The following is an 18,471-nucleotide window of genomic DNA, read 5'->3' on the forward strand; positions in this document are numbered from 1 at the left end:
AAACTATGTGCTGCTACAGCTAAGAAAAGTCCCAAAACCAACTTCTAAGTTGAATCACAGATCTTAATCACTGAACCTTTGTTTTGAGTGAAATAATATACTTAAAAAAAATTTTTTTAAGTAATTTCTATACCCAACATGGGGTTTGAACTCACGACTGCGAGATCAAGAGTCACAAACTCCACCGACTAACCAGCTAGGAGCCCCCAAATTAAATATAAAGTAATTTAATCATACTATTTTGACTTGACTTTGTTCCAGGAAGCTCACATCATTTTTAGTTTAATTTGTCTTTTAATAATTCAGTGGGTTTTTAAAAAATATATTTTCACAAAGTTATAAAATATCACCACTATCTAATTTTTAGGACATTTCATCACCCCCAAAACAATCACCATTAGCAGTCACTTCCTATCCTCCTCTCCCCCTCAGTCTCTGGCACCCACTAACCTGCATTCTGTCTTGTGCATTTGTCTATTCTAAACACTGTCTATAACTGGAATCCCGTAATACGTTGTTTTTGTGATTAACTTCTTTCACTTAGCACAGGTTTTCGAGGTTCATCCCCATTGTGGCCCGTATGAGTGCGCCATTCCTATTTATGACTGAGTAACAGTCAGCCTTTATTCATCCATTCATCAGCTGATGGACACTGGGATTACTTTGTTTGGCTGTTAGGACTACCATTACTATGAACATCTCTTCACAAGTTCCGTGTCTGAATGTATTTTTTCAATTCTCTTGGTACAGCTGCTATTCCCAGGAGTGGAATGGATGGGTGTAACTTTCTAAGAAGCTGTCAAATACCTATTTCCCAGGGTGGCGGTACTAGTTTACATTCCCGTCAGCCATTTAAGAGGGTTCTAATCTCTCCACATCTTCTTCATCAACACTTTTATTGCCTGTCCTTCTGATGACAGCCATCCTAGGGGAGTTCACATTTTTTGCATAAAATATTCAGAAACATAAGTATTTGTAGACTGTTTTCCTAACCTACAAGGAAAATAATTTCCAATGCAATAAACTAAATTTTAGGTGCAGGGAAAGGGTTAAGAGCTGACCTCAGTGTCTCAGAGAGGTCAAAGAACCTCTTCCAGAACTCTTAAAAACACTAGTCCGGACACCCTCTCACTGCACTTAGGCAATCCTACAGGTCAGAAAGCAGATGCAACCTCACTGTGGACTACAGCATTTCAATCTCACATGTGAGACAATGACAAAGCTGGAGGACACAGAGCACGAACGGCGGGGAGTCCTTGCTTCCAAAGAGCTGAGAGACCTTCACTCTCTCTTGGCGAGCTCCATCCATCCTCAGAAGGCAGCATCACTGAGGTGATGTGACACGCCCGGGTGGGTAGCCAAAGAACACCAGCCATCTTCCCCCAACCTTGAGCCCTACTTTCCTGGGGTGTATCGGGGCTCTAGAGAGGCCTCGGGCATTTGTGCTGCTTAGGACCACATGTCCTTCGGCCCTGCTCACCACCCCCTTACCTCTCGGAGGTTTCAAGGGACAGGCTGGCTTTCTCCTCCTTGTGGTCACTGCCACTGCCTGACCGGTGCAGGCTCCGGCGGGAGTGCTTGCGCCGAGGTTGCTCCCGCTCTGGTGTGTCATCCTGCTCCACAGTCTCACTTTCCACATAAGGGTACGCCACCAAGTTGATGTAACCATCACTGTCTCCCTCAAAACAGACAGACACCACGCCTGTTGAGAAAAAGGCAGCTAGTCAACAAATGTCTACACAGGCTGGGTCTATGCAGCACAGACTGCCTGGTACTTGCTGTCCCACAACACATCACCTACCCTGAACCAACTGAAGATCAATGTAGGAACAATGACCAACACACACCTTTCCAGAACACAGCTGACCACTCGTCCCAACTCAGAGGCTGCTACTTAGCCTTTGATCGTGGATAGATATATATGTCTTTCCCGCACTCTCCTCTAGCCCTGGCACTTCCAGTGACTGACTTCTGTACCACTCAGAACTGTGTGCATTGGAGATACCCACACCTGACAGGACTTAACCTTCTCCTTATTTAACTACTCTGTGATCCTGCCATTTCCTATGTCACTAACTTGATCTGTTTCCTTCAGCTCTGTGTGCCACCTAGAGAGACTTAAGACTTCTCCCTGCAAAACAGTCCCCAAAAGAAGTCTTCTGCCCACACTGAGCATCAGGCTCCTCTAACCTCACCAGACAGAACTTCTGTCTCACAAAACCACCGGCACTCCTAAATTGAGACACCTTTCTGTTCTCCCTGCTGTACTCAGGCAAAAGAGTTTACTGTGTCCATTTTTTATCAAACAGGCTGTTCATAGTTTCTTCTGTATCATTACCAAAAAAGAGGAGTTTTTAAAAAAAGAGAGAGAGAAGAAAAAGGAAAGAGAGAAAAGGAAAGAAGAGAAGAGAAGAGAAAGAAAAGAAAGACAAAGAAATCAAGAAAAGAGCCCAGGAATACCTGGGTGGCTTAGTTGTCGTTTAAGCATCTGACCTCAGCTCAGATCATGATCTGGGTTTCCTGGGATCCCGCCTCTCATGTTGGGCTCCCTGCTCAACAGGGAGTCTGCTTGTCCCTCTTCCACTGCCCCTCCACCCAGCTTGTGCTCTTTCTCACATAAATAAAATCTTTAAAAAAAAAAAAGGATAAAAGTCCAGACTGCCCGTCATCTAACTTCCACACCCAACCTTCTGTCAGCTACATTTCTCCTTTCACACTTTGCGTACAGAGTTGGCTCTATGATCGCAGCATAAGTGAGAAGCATTTATAAATAAGTCAACATGCCAGACCAAGAATACCCTTCTCTTTGGCCCATATTCCTTCTCCAGGTAGGCACTGCCTCACTCCCCGAGCCCTTTTAGAAAAAATTCCCGAAACATTAAATTGATTTTTTTCTTACATTCTTACTACACTGCCCAACGTATGCTGTACTTCAGTAGGCCTCACCCCTGCACCCTGGCTGCTTTACAGATGGCTGTCTCTCCTGCAGGTATTCACCTCTGTAACCTCCTCTCTGTCTTCATTCACTAGAACCTCAACTGTTCCAGCCTGAATGTCCTCTGATCTTCAAGCTTCTCAGGTCTCCTGGGCTGCTCCTTATGCTCTGACCTAGAGGGTCCTCTAGGCCTGCCACACAGCTGTTGTGCTGACCAGTGTGAGGGTCGTTCCTTTTATCCTTCTATGGTCCTCTACTTCTTCCCACTCCTCGTTTACTCCTTACTTGAGTGGAAAACATCTTCAAGTAACTTTCTAAGGAAGGGTGGTCAGGTCAATTCTGAATCCTTTGCAGGACTTTATTCTGCTCCAACACCTGACTGACTATAAAGACAAAATTCTATATAGTCTGTAAATAAAGACATTTCTACTTCTTCCTTTCCAACTGGAATGCATTTTATTATTTCACTATCTGGCCTAACCACACTGGCCAGAACCTCCAGTGGAAAGCATGAATATCCTTGTCCCGTTCTTGATCTTAGGGGGCAAAGCAATGGTTTCATCATTACGATGCTGACTGGAGGTTTTTCACAGATGCTGTCAGTCAGGCTGAAGAATTGTCCTTCTATTCCTAGTTTGCTACTGCTGTTCTATGAAGCAAGAACGGATGCTGGGGGGAAGCCTAGGTGGCTCAGTCAGTTAAGCATCTGCCTTCAGCTCAGGTCATGCTCATGGGGGTCCCAGGTTCCTAGGATCAAGCCCCATACGGAGCCCACTTCTCTCTCTCCCTTTGCCCCTCTCCCAGCTCTTTCTCTCAAATAAATAAAAATCTTAAAAAAAAAAAAAAAAAAAAAAAAAAAGACTGGATGTCAGATACTATCAAATGCCTTTTCTGAATCTGCTAAGACATAGATGCATGGACAGTTTTTCTTTTTTTAGATTATTAATCTGGAAATTCATTTAACCTCTGAATGTTAAACCTACCCTGTATTACTCAGATAAACCCTACCTGGTAATGATGTATTATCCTTTTAACATGTTGTTGGACTCAATCAACTAAAATTTTATTCAAATTTTTTTACATTTAGATTCATGAGGTCCATTTACTTTCTTACAGTGGCCTTGCAGAATGACTATTCTCTTTAATTTAACATAGTCTTTAATTTTTTGGGAAGAGTTTCTGTAGAACTACTCTAAGTATTTCTTTCTTAAATATTTGGCAGAGTTCATCAGCGAAGCTGTGTGGGCCTGGAGTTTTAGAATGCAACCTCAATTGGGCACCTGGATGGCTCAGTGGGTTAGGCCGCTGCCTTCGGCTCGGGTCGTGATCTCGGGGTCCTGGGATCGGGCCCCGCATCGGGCTCTCTGCTCAGCAGGGAGCCTGCTTCTTCCTCTCTCTGTGCCTGCCTCTCTGCCTGCTTGTCATCTCTCTCTATCAAATAAATAAATAAAAATCTTTATAAAAAAAAAAAAATAGAATGCAACCTCAATTTACTTGATAGTGCTATTCAGAGTCTCCATTTTTTTGTGAGAGTTTTCATAGTTTGTATCATTCAAGAAACTGTCTCTTTCATCTATGTTGTAGAAGTTACTGGGATAAAGTTTTTCATAATATTCTTTTACCCTTAAACATCAGTAGACTCTAGTGACAACCTATCTATCATTTCTGATATTAGACATTCATGTATTCTCTTCCTGATCAGTCTAGCTAGAGATGTTCTAAAAAAAAAAACAGGCTTTGGTCTTTGCTTTTTATTGATTTTCTTAATTTCTGCTCACTTTCTTACTGAATTGTCTTTTTTATACAGATCTGCATTAATTTAAATATATAAATTCTGGAAACTAATTTTTGGTCAGTCATATTTGTTGTAAATATCCTTATCCATTTTCTTTGAAGTCATATTTTGATAAACGTAAGCTTTAAATTTTTATATGTCAAATATATCATTATCTCCTTTGATTAGCTCTTTTATTTTTGTCTTGCAGGCTCATCTGAAGCTACACTAGAAATCTGTCCTGCTGAGGCACATACTTTTGAGTTCCCTGACAGACCACTGGCAGACACAAGAGCATCACACCTACTACCAGGAGAAATGGCTGTGCTGTGCGTAGGCCAGGAATAAGCTCACCAAGAGTAGATGAGACCTGGTAATTAAAAGACCCATGCAATCGACCATTAGATTAAGGAAAAAATATTTTTGATTCTGAATTTTTTAAGTATCATTACTCCCACCTAGGTAGAATGCAGAATGAAAATGAAAACCAATGGTCTTAGAATTCATCTGATGTACGCCCTTTCTTGTCATTTGTAAGACTAATTTCAACAGACACTAAAGATCACATCTAATGAAGGTTTTATTTTTTATAATATATTCTTAAAATCCATAGGAAAAAAATATGTAACATAAGTTTATCATTTTAACCATTTTTAAATGTACAATTAGTGGCATTAAGCACATTCACAATGCTGTATATGATTTTCTTTCTTTTTTTTTTTTTTTAATTTATTTGACAGACAGAGATCACAAGTAGGCAAAGACGCAGGCGGGGGGGCGGCGGGGAAGCAGGCTCCCTGCTGAGCAGAGAGCCCGATGTGGGGCTCAATCCCAGGACCCTGGGATCATGATCTGAGCTGAAGGCAGAGGCTTTAACCCACTGAGCCACCCAGGCGCCCATGTATATATTTCATTATCTATTTCCAGAACTTTCTCATCACCTTAAAGAAAAAGTCTGTACCTATTACATAATAACCCCCTTTCTCCCTCGCCTGAACCCCAAGTAACCTCTAACTTACTCTGTTTCTACAAATAGGCCTACTGCAGACATTTCATAGAAATGGAATCCTATCATTCTCGTCCTCTTGTGCCTGGCTTATTTCACTTAGCATAATGTGTCCAAGATTCACCCATGCTGTAGCCTATATCAGAACTTCATTTCTTTTTATGGCTGAATACTATTCCATTGTGAATATATATCACATTTGTTTATCCATTCATCTGTGGTGGACACTTGAGTTGTTCCCACTTTGGGCTATTGTGAATAAGGCTTCTGTGAATATTAGCTTATAAGCATCTGTTTGAGTCCCTGTTTTCAATTCTTTTTTTTTTTTTTTAAGATTTTATTTATTTATTTTGAGAGAGAGAGAGAGAGAGAAAGTTTTTTTGTTGTTGTTTTAAAGATCCTGTTTATATTCTTTTGGGTACACAGCTAGGAGTGCAATTGCTGGATCATATGGTAATCCTGTTTAATTTTTTTTTATTTTTTAAGATTATTTATTTATTTATTTATTTGGCAGAGAGAGAGAGAGAGAGAGATTAGGGGAGAGAGAGGCAGGCAGGCAGAGGGAGAGGGAGGAAGCAGGCTCCCCACTGAGTACAGAGCTTGAGGCAGGGCTTGATCACAGGACCCTGGGATCAGGACCTGAGTCGAAGGCAAAGCCTTAACAGACTGAGCCATCCAGGAGCCCCACTGTTCAACTTTCTGAGGAACCACCAACCTGTTTTCTGTAGTGGCTGCACCATTTGACATTCTTACTGGCAGTGTTCTTATTTCTCCACATCCTTGCCAACATGTACTTTCCTTTTTTTGTTGTTATAGCCATTCTAGTGGGTATGAATGGTATCTGACTATGGTTTTGATTGGCATTTTCCTAACGACTAATGATTTGTTTCACGTACCTATTAGACATTTGCATATCTTCTCTGGAGAAATGTTTATTCAAGTCCTTTGACCATTTTTTAACTGGGTGTTTCTTAACTCTTAACGAAGAGTGGAACTAGTTCTTAAAACACCCAAGCTTTTTTTTTTCTTTTTAAACTCAAAACTTTTACTTATGCTTAGAATGTTTCTTTCCATTGCCCTTTGCCCACAGCTGCTCCTCACACTTGAGTCCTTCAAGTCTTCCCAGACATTTCTTTCCTGATCATCCTATCTCAAGTGTTCTGTTCTGGAAGCTTTATTAGTTCTGATTATAGAACCATACTTAAGTTTCTTCACAGCACTTATCAAAATCTAGAAATTGTTTGGTCTATATTTTTATTTACTCTTTCTCACATTAGCATGTAAGCTCCCTGTAGGTATGGTATTTTCTCTTTTATATTAATGAGCATAGGGTCTGGCATCTAGTAGATGCTTAATAAATACAAGATTAATGAATGAGGGAATATTTTGCATAAGGAAACAGAAGCCTAGAACCTCACGTTTAGTACCATATGCTACACCACCTGATGACTGCAGCTGGTCATACTAAGTAAAAATCCCTCTCCAAACTTATTGCCAAAACACAGAATATCACTGGCATTTTTCCTTAGCTTGATTGAGTTTTAAAAATACCTGTGTTCCTGGCAATAAAGAGATACATGTGTATGTGTGGGTTAGTAGTTATATAGACCTGTATAAATTTTCTAGACCTGTCTGCTAAAAGGGCCTAAAAACAATGATACTCCAGTAGCAATCAGTCCATCTAGTGTCAAGGTCTTGGTTTTTCTAAATACCATTTCTACAATAAAAGGAAGCAAAGCTCCCTGGAGAAATGGCTGGTTCCTGAATCAGGGCAGAAAAAATAAAAGATGGGCCTGGAGCACCCTGTGGTAACTGAAAGCAAAGAAGTAGTAAAAAATGATGGGGTATGTGTCCCAAGTGCACAAGAGCCAAGGTAAAGGAAGCCCAGTGGCCACATCTAGAATATAAGAAGTAAAACATCCGTAAGCACATACTGATAGATAAATGGGTGAGGAGGGACAATTCTTCCTTATGGAATTGTAATTCCTTTTAATTAAAGATAAAGAAGGAATGGTGGAAACAGAAGTCACCATTAGGCACACAACACAGTAGTAACTGTTATAGGCAAGGACCACTGATCAATTCTAAAATTAATGGACTAAAGTACTATAAGAATCAGGATATTTAGGGACACCTGGGTGGCTCAGTCGGTTAAGTGTCTGATTCTTGATTTTGCTTCAGGTCATGATCTCAGAGTGGTGAGATGGAACCCCATGTTGGGCTCCACGCTCAGCCTGAGACTCATTCTCTCTCTCCCTCTGCCCCTCCTCGCCCCACCCACTTTATTTAAAATAAATAAATAAATCTTGGAAGGAAGGGAGGCAGCAGGGGGAGGGGGGGCCAAGAGGGCTGGGGAGGGGAAGGGAAATACTTACAAAGTCTCAAAGTATCTCCCCATAGGATACTCATTAATTATAACTGGGAAGATAGTAACTTTAAAGTGGAGAAGCCTGGCAGACACCACCTTAACCAAGTGATTGAAATTATATCACTAATAACAATGTAGTATCTTCGGATGGGAAGAACTGAGAGGACACAAGATCATTTCTGTTGCCCAAGATAAATAACCTCAGTCTAATCATGGGAAAATATAAGGCAAATTCAATTTTAGGGACATTTCAAAAAACCACTGCTAGTATTCTTCAAAAGTGTCAAGGTCACAAAAGACAAAAACTGGGATACGCTCTCAGGACGGAGGAGATTGAGGAGGAATAAATGCAACATGAAGTGAAAACATGAACCAAAAGAAGAACGTAAAGGGGAAAACTACCAAATCTGAATAAAGTAAAGAGATTAGTTATTTTTCTTATATCAGGGTTCATTTTCTGGTTTTGATTATTATAGACTGTACTACAATTAGTTATTTAAGGAATTTTTAAAAAAGATTTTATTTATTTGAAACAGAGAGAGTACAAGTGGGGAGGCGGGTCAGAGGGAAAGGGAGAAGCAGGCACCCCACTGAGCAGGGAGCCTGATGGGAGCTCCATCCCAGGACCCTGAGATCATGACCTAAGCCAAAGGCAGATGCTTAACTGACTGAGCCATCCAGGCACCTCAAGAAATTTTTATTTTTTTTAAAGATTTTATTCATTTATTTGACAGAAATTACAAGTAGGCAGAGAGGTAGGCAGAGAGAGGAGGAAGCAGGCTCCCCGTTGAGCAGAGAGCCCGATGCGGGGCTCGATCCCAGGACCCTGAGATCATGACTGAGCCGAAGGCAGAGGCTTTAACCCACTGAGCCACCCAGGCGCCCAAGAAATTTTTTTAATAGGATTTTATTGATGCTTGATGACTAGCTTAAGTCAAGACTTAGATTTTAGTATAAGCTACTTTATCAACAATACGCACAATCTTAAGAACAGCAAATGTTCTTAAAATCTAAAATTAGTTCCTGAATTGACTTAAAAAGCTCGGGGACAATATTAAAAGGGGCCAGATTTTCAGAGGCCCTCATCCATCTCTGCACACTGGCTGGCACTGTCAACAAGTAGCCTCCCATCTGCTGGAGCACAGACCACAGCACGTCTGCCACAGGGAGTTCAGTCCCAATAAGTCAGGAGCTCTTTCCAAGAGTAGAGTTCATAGTGTTGAACACAGTGGCTTCCTCTCTACTGCTTCCCTGTTTTAAGACTTACTTATCTGAGAGAGCACGGTGTGTGCATGAGCAGGGGGAGGGGCAGAGGGAGAGAAAGAGAGAATCTCAGGCAGACTCCTTGCAAGGCATGGATCCCCAATGTCGGGCTCAACCCCACAACCCTGAGATCATGACCTGAACTGAAGCCAAGAGTCGGATGCTTAAACAACTGAGCCACCCAGGCGCCCCTACTGCTTCCCTCTTTTAACTGAAAAATAGCTATTACCTATAAAGGTATCTACAACGGTTAAATTTACAGCATTATACTTTTAACCAAACAGAGAGAAAAAAAAATGTGCAATGTTCCTTTCTCCTCTGATGGAAGACATCGTCTGGCCACTGAACTTCATTTGAATCTCTTGCACCTTCTTCCATGTTAGCCTAAAACGCAACTGATATTCTTAACAGGGCTGTTTTCAGTCGGCTTGCCAAAGCACTTAAGAAGGCTTTCTGACACACTGTTGATTGCTGAATGTATGAGAACAGCAGACATGATCCTGTAGTCCTGTCCCAGAGTAGCTGGGACAGCAAAAGAGGGAGGGGAGGTGGGGTCTATGTGAATCATGATCTTTCAGTGCCCTTGTCTTTCAATGCCCCATAATCCTTTCCAAGCACTGAATTTAAGTCCCAGGCATTGGTTAATAAAGCAGTAGGCTCATCAGCTTGGATTATGCTGGTTACATCCAAGTCCGACCATTAACTGCAGCTTTCAATTCATATAGACATTTTAAAATATTTTGGTGGGACTCAAGAGGTTGAAGAGATGGGTCAGACTTCCTGCACATGGTCCACAACCAGGCCAAGAAAGATGCATTACTTTATAATAGGGCTTTACCGATACACTGGCATCACAGGAACATTAGAGGAAGCTGGGTAGATGGGAACTCTAATTTTTTTTTAACTTTTCTATAATTCTAAATGTATTTCAAAATAAAAAACAAAAGCCCTATGGTATTGGGTTTTCATATATATGAATTGGACCAATAACAGTTTCCATTTTCTTTGCATAAATTGGGCTTCGTTTGACTTAATAAGAAAGGATCAAATTTTGGTTTAACTGTGTATTTGAGAACATATACTTTTTTTTTTTAGTGAAAATGCAGCCTGGGCGCCTGGGTGGCTCAGTGGGTTAAGCTGCTGCCTTGGCTCAGGTCATGATCTCAGGGTCCTGGGATCAAGTCCCGCATTGGGCTCTCTGCTCAGCAGGGAGCCTGCTTCCTCCTCTCTCTCTCTGCCTGCCTCTCTGCCTACTTGTAATCTCTCTGTCAAATAAATAAATAAAATCTTAAAAAAAAAAAAATGCAGCCTGGGGGCACCTGGGTGGCTCAGTGGGTTGGGGCCTCTGCCCTCGGCTCAGGTCATGATCCCAGCATCCTAGGATTGAGCCCCACATCGGGCTCTCTGCTCCGCGGGGAGCCTGCTTCCCCCTCTCTCTGTCTCTGCCTGCCTCTCTACCTACTTGTGATCTCTGTCAAATAAATAAATGAAAAATCTTAAAAAAAAAAAATGCAGCCTGAAGAAAGAAAATAAAGTAGGTACTAATGATCTGCTATGGCTTTTAAAGACTTCTGTTCCCCAGTCTGAGAGAAAGTTGCAGGGAAAAACTGAACCAATGCGAGGGACAATCCTTCCCTGGGAGGCAACCTGAGATTCAAACTTATTCCAGTTCTGGTGGCTGTGATTTAGAAAACACTTCTCTGGAGCCAGGGCTCAACTTCTTTTTAAGACATTCTTTTTTTTCCCTTAGCATCAGAAGGACTCAATGAGTTAAAAGGGCTTATAGTTCTCTATCTGCTTTTGGCATATTTATAGCAGAAGATTTGGCCATGAATGTGTTGAGTATGGAAGAGTAGGCGGCTGAAGCTGCATTTATAAAGCATTTGTAACTGTTGTTTTTAGCCACTTAGAGACAGCAGTGTGTTTGATTCTGGCTTCTCTCTCCTTTTGCAGGCTTAGAATATTTATTCCGTATTCTTCTGGTTCTGTTTTGAAAACAATAGCAAATAGACCATCGAATTCAAAATTACACAATGGACTTGAATATACATTTCTCCAGAGAGGTACACAAATGGCCAACAGCACATCAATATCATTAGTCATTAAGAAAATGCAAATTAAGGGCACCTGGGTGGCTCAGTGGTTAAAGCCTCTGCCTTCAGCTCGGGTCAAGATCCCAGGGTCCCGGGATTGAGCCCCACGTCAGGCTCTCCACTTGGTGGAGAGCCTGTTTCCTCTCTCTACCTGCCTCTCTGCCTACTTGTGATTTCTGTCTGCCAGATAAATAAAATCTTTAAAAAAAAAAAAAAAAAAAGCACATGAAAACCACAGATACCATTCATACCCACTAGGATGGCTATAATAATTTTTTTTAAAAAAGCAAAGTACATGTCAGCTAGATATGGAGATATGGGAACATTGCCAGTAAGAATGTCAAATGGTGTAGCCACTAGAGAAAACAGGTTGGTGGTTCCTCAAAAAGTTAAACAGGATTACTATATGATCCAGCAATTCCATTCCTAGCTATGCACTCAAAAGAACTGAAGACAGGCTCTTAAAACAGAACAAAACTCTCTCAAAATAAATAAAATCTTAAAAAAAAACTGAAAACAGGGACTCAGACAGATGCTTATAAGCCAATATTCACAGAAGCATTATTCACAATAGCCCAAAATGGTAACAACCCAAGTGTCCACCACAGACGAATGGATAAACAAATGTGATATATATTCAAAATGGAATAGTATTCAGCCATAAAAAGAAATGAAGTTCTGGGCGCCTGGGTGGCTCAGTGGGTTGGGCCGCTGCCTTCGGCTCGGGTTGTGATCTCGGGGTCCTGGGATAGAGTCCCACATCGGGCTCTCTGCTCAGCAGGAAGCCTGCTTCCCTTCCTCTCTATCTGCCTACCTCTGTCTACTTGTGTTCTCTGTCAAATAAATAAATAAAATCTTTAAAAAAAAAAAAGAAAGAAAGAAAGAAAGAAAGAAATGAAGTTCTGATATAGGCTACGACATGGGTCAGTCTTGGAAACATTATGCTAAATGAAATAAGCCAGTCTCAAAAGTACAAGAATGATATGATCCCACTCCTATGAAAGGTCTACAGTAGGCCCATTTGTAGAAACAAAGTATGTCAGAGGTTACCTGGGGTTCAGGTGAGGGAGAAAGGGGGAGTTATTATTTAATGGGTACAGACTTTTTCTTTGAGGTGATGAGAAAGTTCTGGAAATAGATAATGATAATCGTATACAACACTGTGAATGTACTTAATGCCACTAAATTACCATTTTAAAATGGTAAACTTTATATTATGTATACTCTGGCACAATAAAAGAGTTACGAAAACAACAAATACTGATATGGATTGGTTTTTCAAAACTGAGGATCCCTTAAGCAAAGGATGGTGTAAACATGACTAAATTCATAACAGCTTTGGGAAATTAAAAAGCAGAACCTTTGCCCAAATTTAACTTACACGTGGTGGGCAATCATGAAAATGTATAAACAGTGACAAAAATCAGAGTTTAAAAGGAAGTGACTTAGGGTGCCTGGGTGGCTCAGTTGGTTAAGCATCTGACTCTTGGTTTCAGCTCAGGTCATGATCTCAGAGCCCCAAGACTGAGCCTCAGCATGGAGTCTGCTTGTCCCTCTTCCTCTGCTCCTCCCCTGCCCCCAACACTCTCTCTCTCATAAATAAAAATAAAAGCTTTTAAAATTTAAAAATAAAGTGACTTAATTCTGGTGTATATTCATGGGGTTCTATTCTATAAAGCCAATTTACATTTTCAAACATTACTTTTCCTTTAAAAGTTAGGACTTCCATGCACCCCTAGTCCTTCTGTAAATTCCTTACCATCAATTCATTCCCGCAGCACATACAGACGTCTGCTCCACCCAGCCTCCTTACCAGCTACCTCACCACTTTAGCCTGGAGAACATCCAATTCTTTCTCCTCTGGGATCAGAGAAGTACTTCCCCTCTCCTAGACCATCCCAGCAAACAGGGGAACCCACCTTGCTAACAGCATGCTCTTCACAAATAGGACTTAATGCTGTGAATTCTTTTGAGGTTTAGCTATCAGTGAATTCAGATTTTCAAGATCTAAAGACCTCGCTGGTGCTTTTGGCCTCAAATTTTTGCTTAACAAACTCATTTCGCTGCTTTGCGAAAACAGACCTACAATCACCTCACGTGGCCAACAAAACAAAGAAAACTGAGCTGAGGGCCTGCAAAAGTCCTAGGCTGCTGCTCTCCCCGACTGGCCAGTGACTGACCTTTGTACTCAGGGGTGAACTCCTTCATTTCGGGAGGGAGGGACTCGTAGAAGCGCTGCTCCCGGGAGATGAGGGGCTTGCACACAGTGTGGTCGTCGTAGCGCATCATGCTGCTGTGTCCGCCCACCTGGTGGATGAAGGGCTCCAGGAGGACTCCCCGGTCTCCGGCCCGACTTGCGTTCTTGCCATACTGCCCCACTTCCATGGTTTGACAAACACACATTGCGTTGGGGGCCAGTTGCACACTGAGGGCAGAGGATGCAGCACATGGGCCACAAAAGGAGAGCTAGGCAGAAGGTCCTGGTAAGCTGAAAGCAATGGTCAGAGTCTGTTCAGCTTATTCTTATTTCCTAAAAGAAAGGAGACAGGAGAAGAGGGAATCAAAACACCTCACAAGCTACAACCTCACTGGAGTTCACAGAATATCTGCTTCATGAGTAAGAATGGGATTCTGAGGGTGGCTAGCTGGCTCCGACGGTTGAACAGGTGACTCTTGATCTCGGGGTCATGAGTTTAAGCCCATGCTACGTGCAGAAATTACTTTAAAAGAAATTTTATAAGTATTTTTAAAAAAGAATGGGATTCTGTTTTTTGCCCCTGCTGTGTGTTCCCCTAGCACATACAATGCTGCCTGGTACATGAGAGCCAGGTGGCAAGTTTTTCTGAATGACACAACTTCAATCTCCTCCATCCATTTTTTTAATGCACAGAAGCCCACACATTCTTCCTTTCCTACCTATCATATAACTTTCCACATACCCTAAAGGATTTGATTTTAGAGCTACAATATGTTAACGGTCATCAGAAAGGCCAACTATCCCTGTTTACTTCATATTCAAAGATAAGCATTCAGGGGAAAAAATAAAAGGCAGCATGAACTCATCTTGTTCAGACTTCTCACTATATCCAGTAATGGTAAGGGTCTCTCACTGCCTCAAAGAAGGGTTTTTGAGAAATCTGGTCACACTAGATTTTCAACTTTTCTGCGGAAAGGCAAAGAGCAAGCAGGGAAAGCCATTCCTTGCTGAGTTGTAGCATCACAGAAAGGGTTTGCTTTTCCCAAGGAAATTCAGTCTTCTAATTTCTTCTACTTAAAATTTATGGTCATCACTCCAGTGCCACAGAGCTTCCCTTTTCATATATCTACACCAACCAGTAGGACAAGGAAAGCTCCTTTGTACTTAAATACCCACCTTATAATGTCAGTTTGCTCTCAAGAAAGTTAAAGTAATGGTCAACTTCCCTAATACCAAATATATTTTGAAATTAGGAATGTAGCAGACAAGACTACAATCTGAAAGATCAAGACTAAAAAATAAAAATATTTGTAAAAGCAGAAATATGGCTTTACCTTTAAGAAATAAAATATTATTTTCCTTCCTAACCTCATTAATTTATGGGCAAAGCAGACTATTAAAGAACCCTATTGCAAAACAGCAAAATTTTCTTACTTCAAAGCTACCCCAGAAGCTCTGTTCTATTTCACGGCTATCAACAAAGTAAGTGATTTTCCATTCCCCTAACCAATCACCACCACTTCAATGCACACAATGCATATTTTTGCTTACCTGTTCATTTTCTAGGCTTCCTTCAGGAGAAGGCAACTCCCTGTCCCCAGAATTTTCCCAGACTCTGTTCTCCCAAACACGAGTTGGGTGCGCACACCCCTATGGGTCCTAACGTACCTTGTGCCAACCATCTCAGCAATACATTGTTGTACTGTCCCCTATTTACTTGTCATTACCACCACAAACAATTCCCTTGTGTTTCCATCTAGGGTCCAAGGCAGTTCCTGACATACAGGAAATGTTCAAAAATAAGTTTGTTGGAATGAATGAAATAATTCCAGGAAGAGGGCTGCAAGGAGTAAATGCATAACGATATGAAAACAGGAGTCACCTAATGGCAGTGTTAAGTGGAGAAGCACCTCCACACCGGAGGTGCCCACCATGGCAGGGGACTCTACCTAGCACTGCCAACTGGCTTTTACCCTGGCCCCGCTGCATGCCCACCAGGATTGCCTCTGATAGGGGATGGGGTACCCAGACGGTACTAAACTTTCTAGCACAGGTCAGTGGGTGTCAAAAAGGAGAGAGATCGATAGTACCAAGTGCCCCAGAAGAGTTGGACTCTGAGAGACGCATGGCAACCTCGGCAGCCTCCAAAGGACTGAAAGGTTCAAGTCCAATCTCCAGTCAGATCTAGACTTGTTATTTTGTTCCTACACGATATATACATAAAGTCATGGGACTGTTTCTGTGTTTAAAATATTTTCTTAGAAGTAAACATGTAAGGGGCACCTGGGTGGTGCAGTCAGTTGAGCACCCAACACTTGGTTTCCACTCAGGTCGTGATCTCAGGGTCATGAGATAGAGCCCCGCAACAGGCTCCACACTCAGTGCAGTCTGCCTGAGACTCTCTTTCCCTCTCCCTCTGCCCCTCCTGCTCGTGTGTGCTTCTCTCTCTCTCTCTCTCTCAAGTAAATCTTAAAAAAAAAAAAAAGACATTAACGTGTAAAATGTATTTCTATAAGCTTTGTTTTGGCGTTTCTTTTTAAATAAACCTGGAATCTAAAAAAGGTAGGCAAGTCACTTAACCTCAAATTTCCCCACCTATGGGGCACCTGGGTGGCTCAGTCAGTTGAGTGTCCAACTCTTGATTTCGGCTAAGGTCATGATATCAGGTCAGGGTTGTAAGCTGAAGCTTGAGTGGGGCTCTGCACTCAGTGCGAAGTCTGCTTTTCCCTCTCCCTCCTCTTCTGCCCCCACACTGCATATACATACGTATACATGCTCTCTCTCAAATAATTAAAATCTCAAATTTCTACACCTATAATTTGAAGACATGCCCACCACTAACCTTGTGGGAGATGCTGATGCAGGCAAAGGGCTTGGCTTGGGCTTGCCCGGCCTACTACCCAGCTCTGAAGTTCTGGAAATAGCACTAGCTCTGACTCTTTTATAAACAACCAGAAGTTGCTCCTTAAGTCTGTGTCCACCAAGGTCCACTCTAAAAACCAGGGACTGAGAAGGCTGTAGATGATGACATCTTTCTCCACTATTTCCTTGCTAACAGGGTACCAATCAGGTAGTCCAACCACAAAAGGGAATGTGAAACTTCATTCTAGCTCAGGGAGAACCTCCAAGAAAACTTCCATCTCTATGAGAGGGCTGCTTTAGAAAAGGCCATGTGACCATCTTCTAAGCATGAGACAAGAGGGGAAGCTGGCCAGGGGTCCCCTGGGAAAAGTCACCTTGCCCTTAAAGAACACAAAAGAGGCATCCGTATTCTGTCTGGATGTGTATCTGAGACTACGGTAGCCACCTAGAGACCCTAAAAGATACTAGCCTAAAGACAAGGCCAGGGGTGCCTGGGTGGCTCAGTGGGTGAAAGCCTCTGCCTTCAGCTCAGGTCGTGATCCCAGGGTCCTGGGATCGAGCCCCGCATCAGGCTCTCTGCTCAGCAGGGAGCCTGCTTCCTCCTCTCTCTCTGCCTGCCTCTCTGCCTACTTGTGATCTCTGTCAAATAAATAAATAAAATCTTAAAAAAATAAAAAATAAAAAAAAAAGACAAGGCCAACATGCTGAGCATGCAGAACAGGAGGACAGAAATCAGGATTCCTGATGTTGTCACTGAAGTACTGGATATCTTGTTATGTAACAAAAATAAATTTCCCCTTATGCTTTCAGCCAGCCTCATTAGGGTTTTCTGTCACTTGTAGTCAAAACCATCCTAGATGAAGGGACAGAAAAGTATCAAAATCCCCAGATCTCCAGTTAATAGACTTTGCGCATAAAGAGGTAAGTGTTTTCTAACGATAACAAGGAAAACTTCCAACAACTGAAGAACAAGCCCTTCCCTGATGATGAAGGACACACTCTTCTCCCCAAGCTCCAAAAGGAAAAATGCAGCTTTACGATCTTCAAAGTGTCCCTGAAGGCAGACTGTTTGAATTATACCTGGTCCACTAGGGCTGGTACCAAAACACTAGAAAAGAATCCGACAAACGGAAAATTCATTCTTGGGGCACCTGGGTAGCTCAGTGGGTTAAAGCCTCTGCCTTCAGCTCAGGTCATGATCCCAGGGTCCTGGGATCGAGCCCCGCATTGGGGTCTCTGCTCAACAGGGAGCCTGCTTCCTCCTCTTTCTCTCTGCCTGCCCCTCCGCCTACTTGTGATCTCTGTTTGTCAAATAAATAAAAAAAATCTTAAAAAAAAAAAAAAAGAAAGAAAGAAAATTCATTTTTTCATATGTCATCAAGAACCTGCCCAAATATTCAAATAATTAGCTTAGAACTGATTCTACTGTGATTCAACAACAGGCAGAACATAAACAAAGTTTACATTCTGGCCAATTCAGGACCCCACTGATCATTATTTTTCACAAACACATCTAAATACAATGGAGTTGATAAATCCTATTTTCCAGAGTATAACTAATCCTCAAAGATTTTCCCAACTGTCCTCTGCAAGTACACTGACCTGATTTCAAGTAGTTTATGCCATTCAAAACGTCAACAGCTTCTAATCTTCTCCAGACTTAGTATGAAGAAAAACTTCCAAATTCTTTAAAAGCTACAAAGTATCCAAAAAAGTCAGATAATTAAAATCATGATGTTTCACTGCAGTGGGTTAAACGAACAACAACAACCAAAAAAACCCACCAGTACATGTTTCAGCTTTTTTGCTCTGTAAACAACTCCAAAGGCTTCTCTGGGGGAAGCTTTATAAATGGTATGCTTTCCCCTATGTGGCAATAAATTGAGGTTCTCTATTTGGTTTACAATATAGCAGTGCTTCCTATGCACCTGCTATCTGAAATTCATATTGTTCAAGTATATAATGTACAAAAA

General features: G+C 41.8%; 1 protein-coding gene and 1 pseudogene across 4 annotated transcripts in view; both read right to left on the reverse strand.

The window, feature by feature from the left end:
• Positions 1-18,471, reverse strand: part of IP6K1 (inositol hexakisphosphate kinase 1) — a 62,748-nt gene that overhangs the window by 8,807 nt on the left and 35,470 nt on the right. Inside the window, exons 2-4 of one of the 4 annotated variants that reach the window (XM_032320054.1) lie at positions 18,101-18,193; positions 13,620-13,969; positions 1,492-1,702 (exon numbers count right to left, since the gene is read on the reverse strand). In XM_032320054.1, the coding sequence (XP_032175945.1) occupies positions 1,492-1,702; positions 13,620-13,842 (434 nt within the window). In that variant the 5' untranslated portion in view covers positions 13,843-13,969; positions 18,101-18,193. Of the gene's footprint in view, positions 1-1,491; positions 1,703-13,619; positions 13,970-18,100; positions 18,194-18,471 lie in introns of those variants that run through there. The other 3 variants (XM_032320046.1, XM_032320062.1, XM_032320070.1) reach the window with 3 other exon arrangements.
• On the reverse strand, positions 8,940-10,472 carry LOC116577196 (annotated as a pseudogene).

This window comes from Mustela erminea, chromosome 1 (genome assembly GCF_009829155.1).
Source record: "Mustela erminea isolate mMusErm1 chromosome 1, mMusErm1.Pri, whole genome shotgun sequence".
In the NCBI taxonomy this organism is placed as follows: domain Eukaryota; kingdom Metazoa; phylum Chordata; class Mammalia; order Carnivora; family Mustelidae; genus Mustela; species Mustela erminea.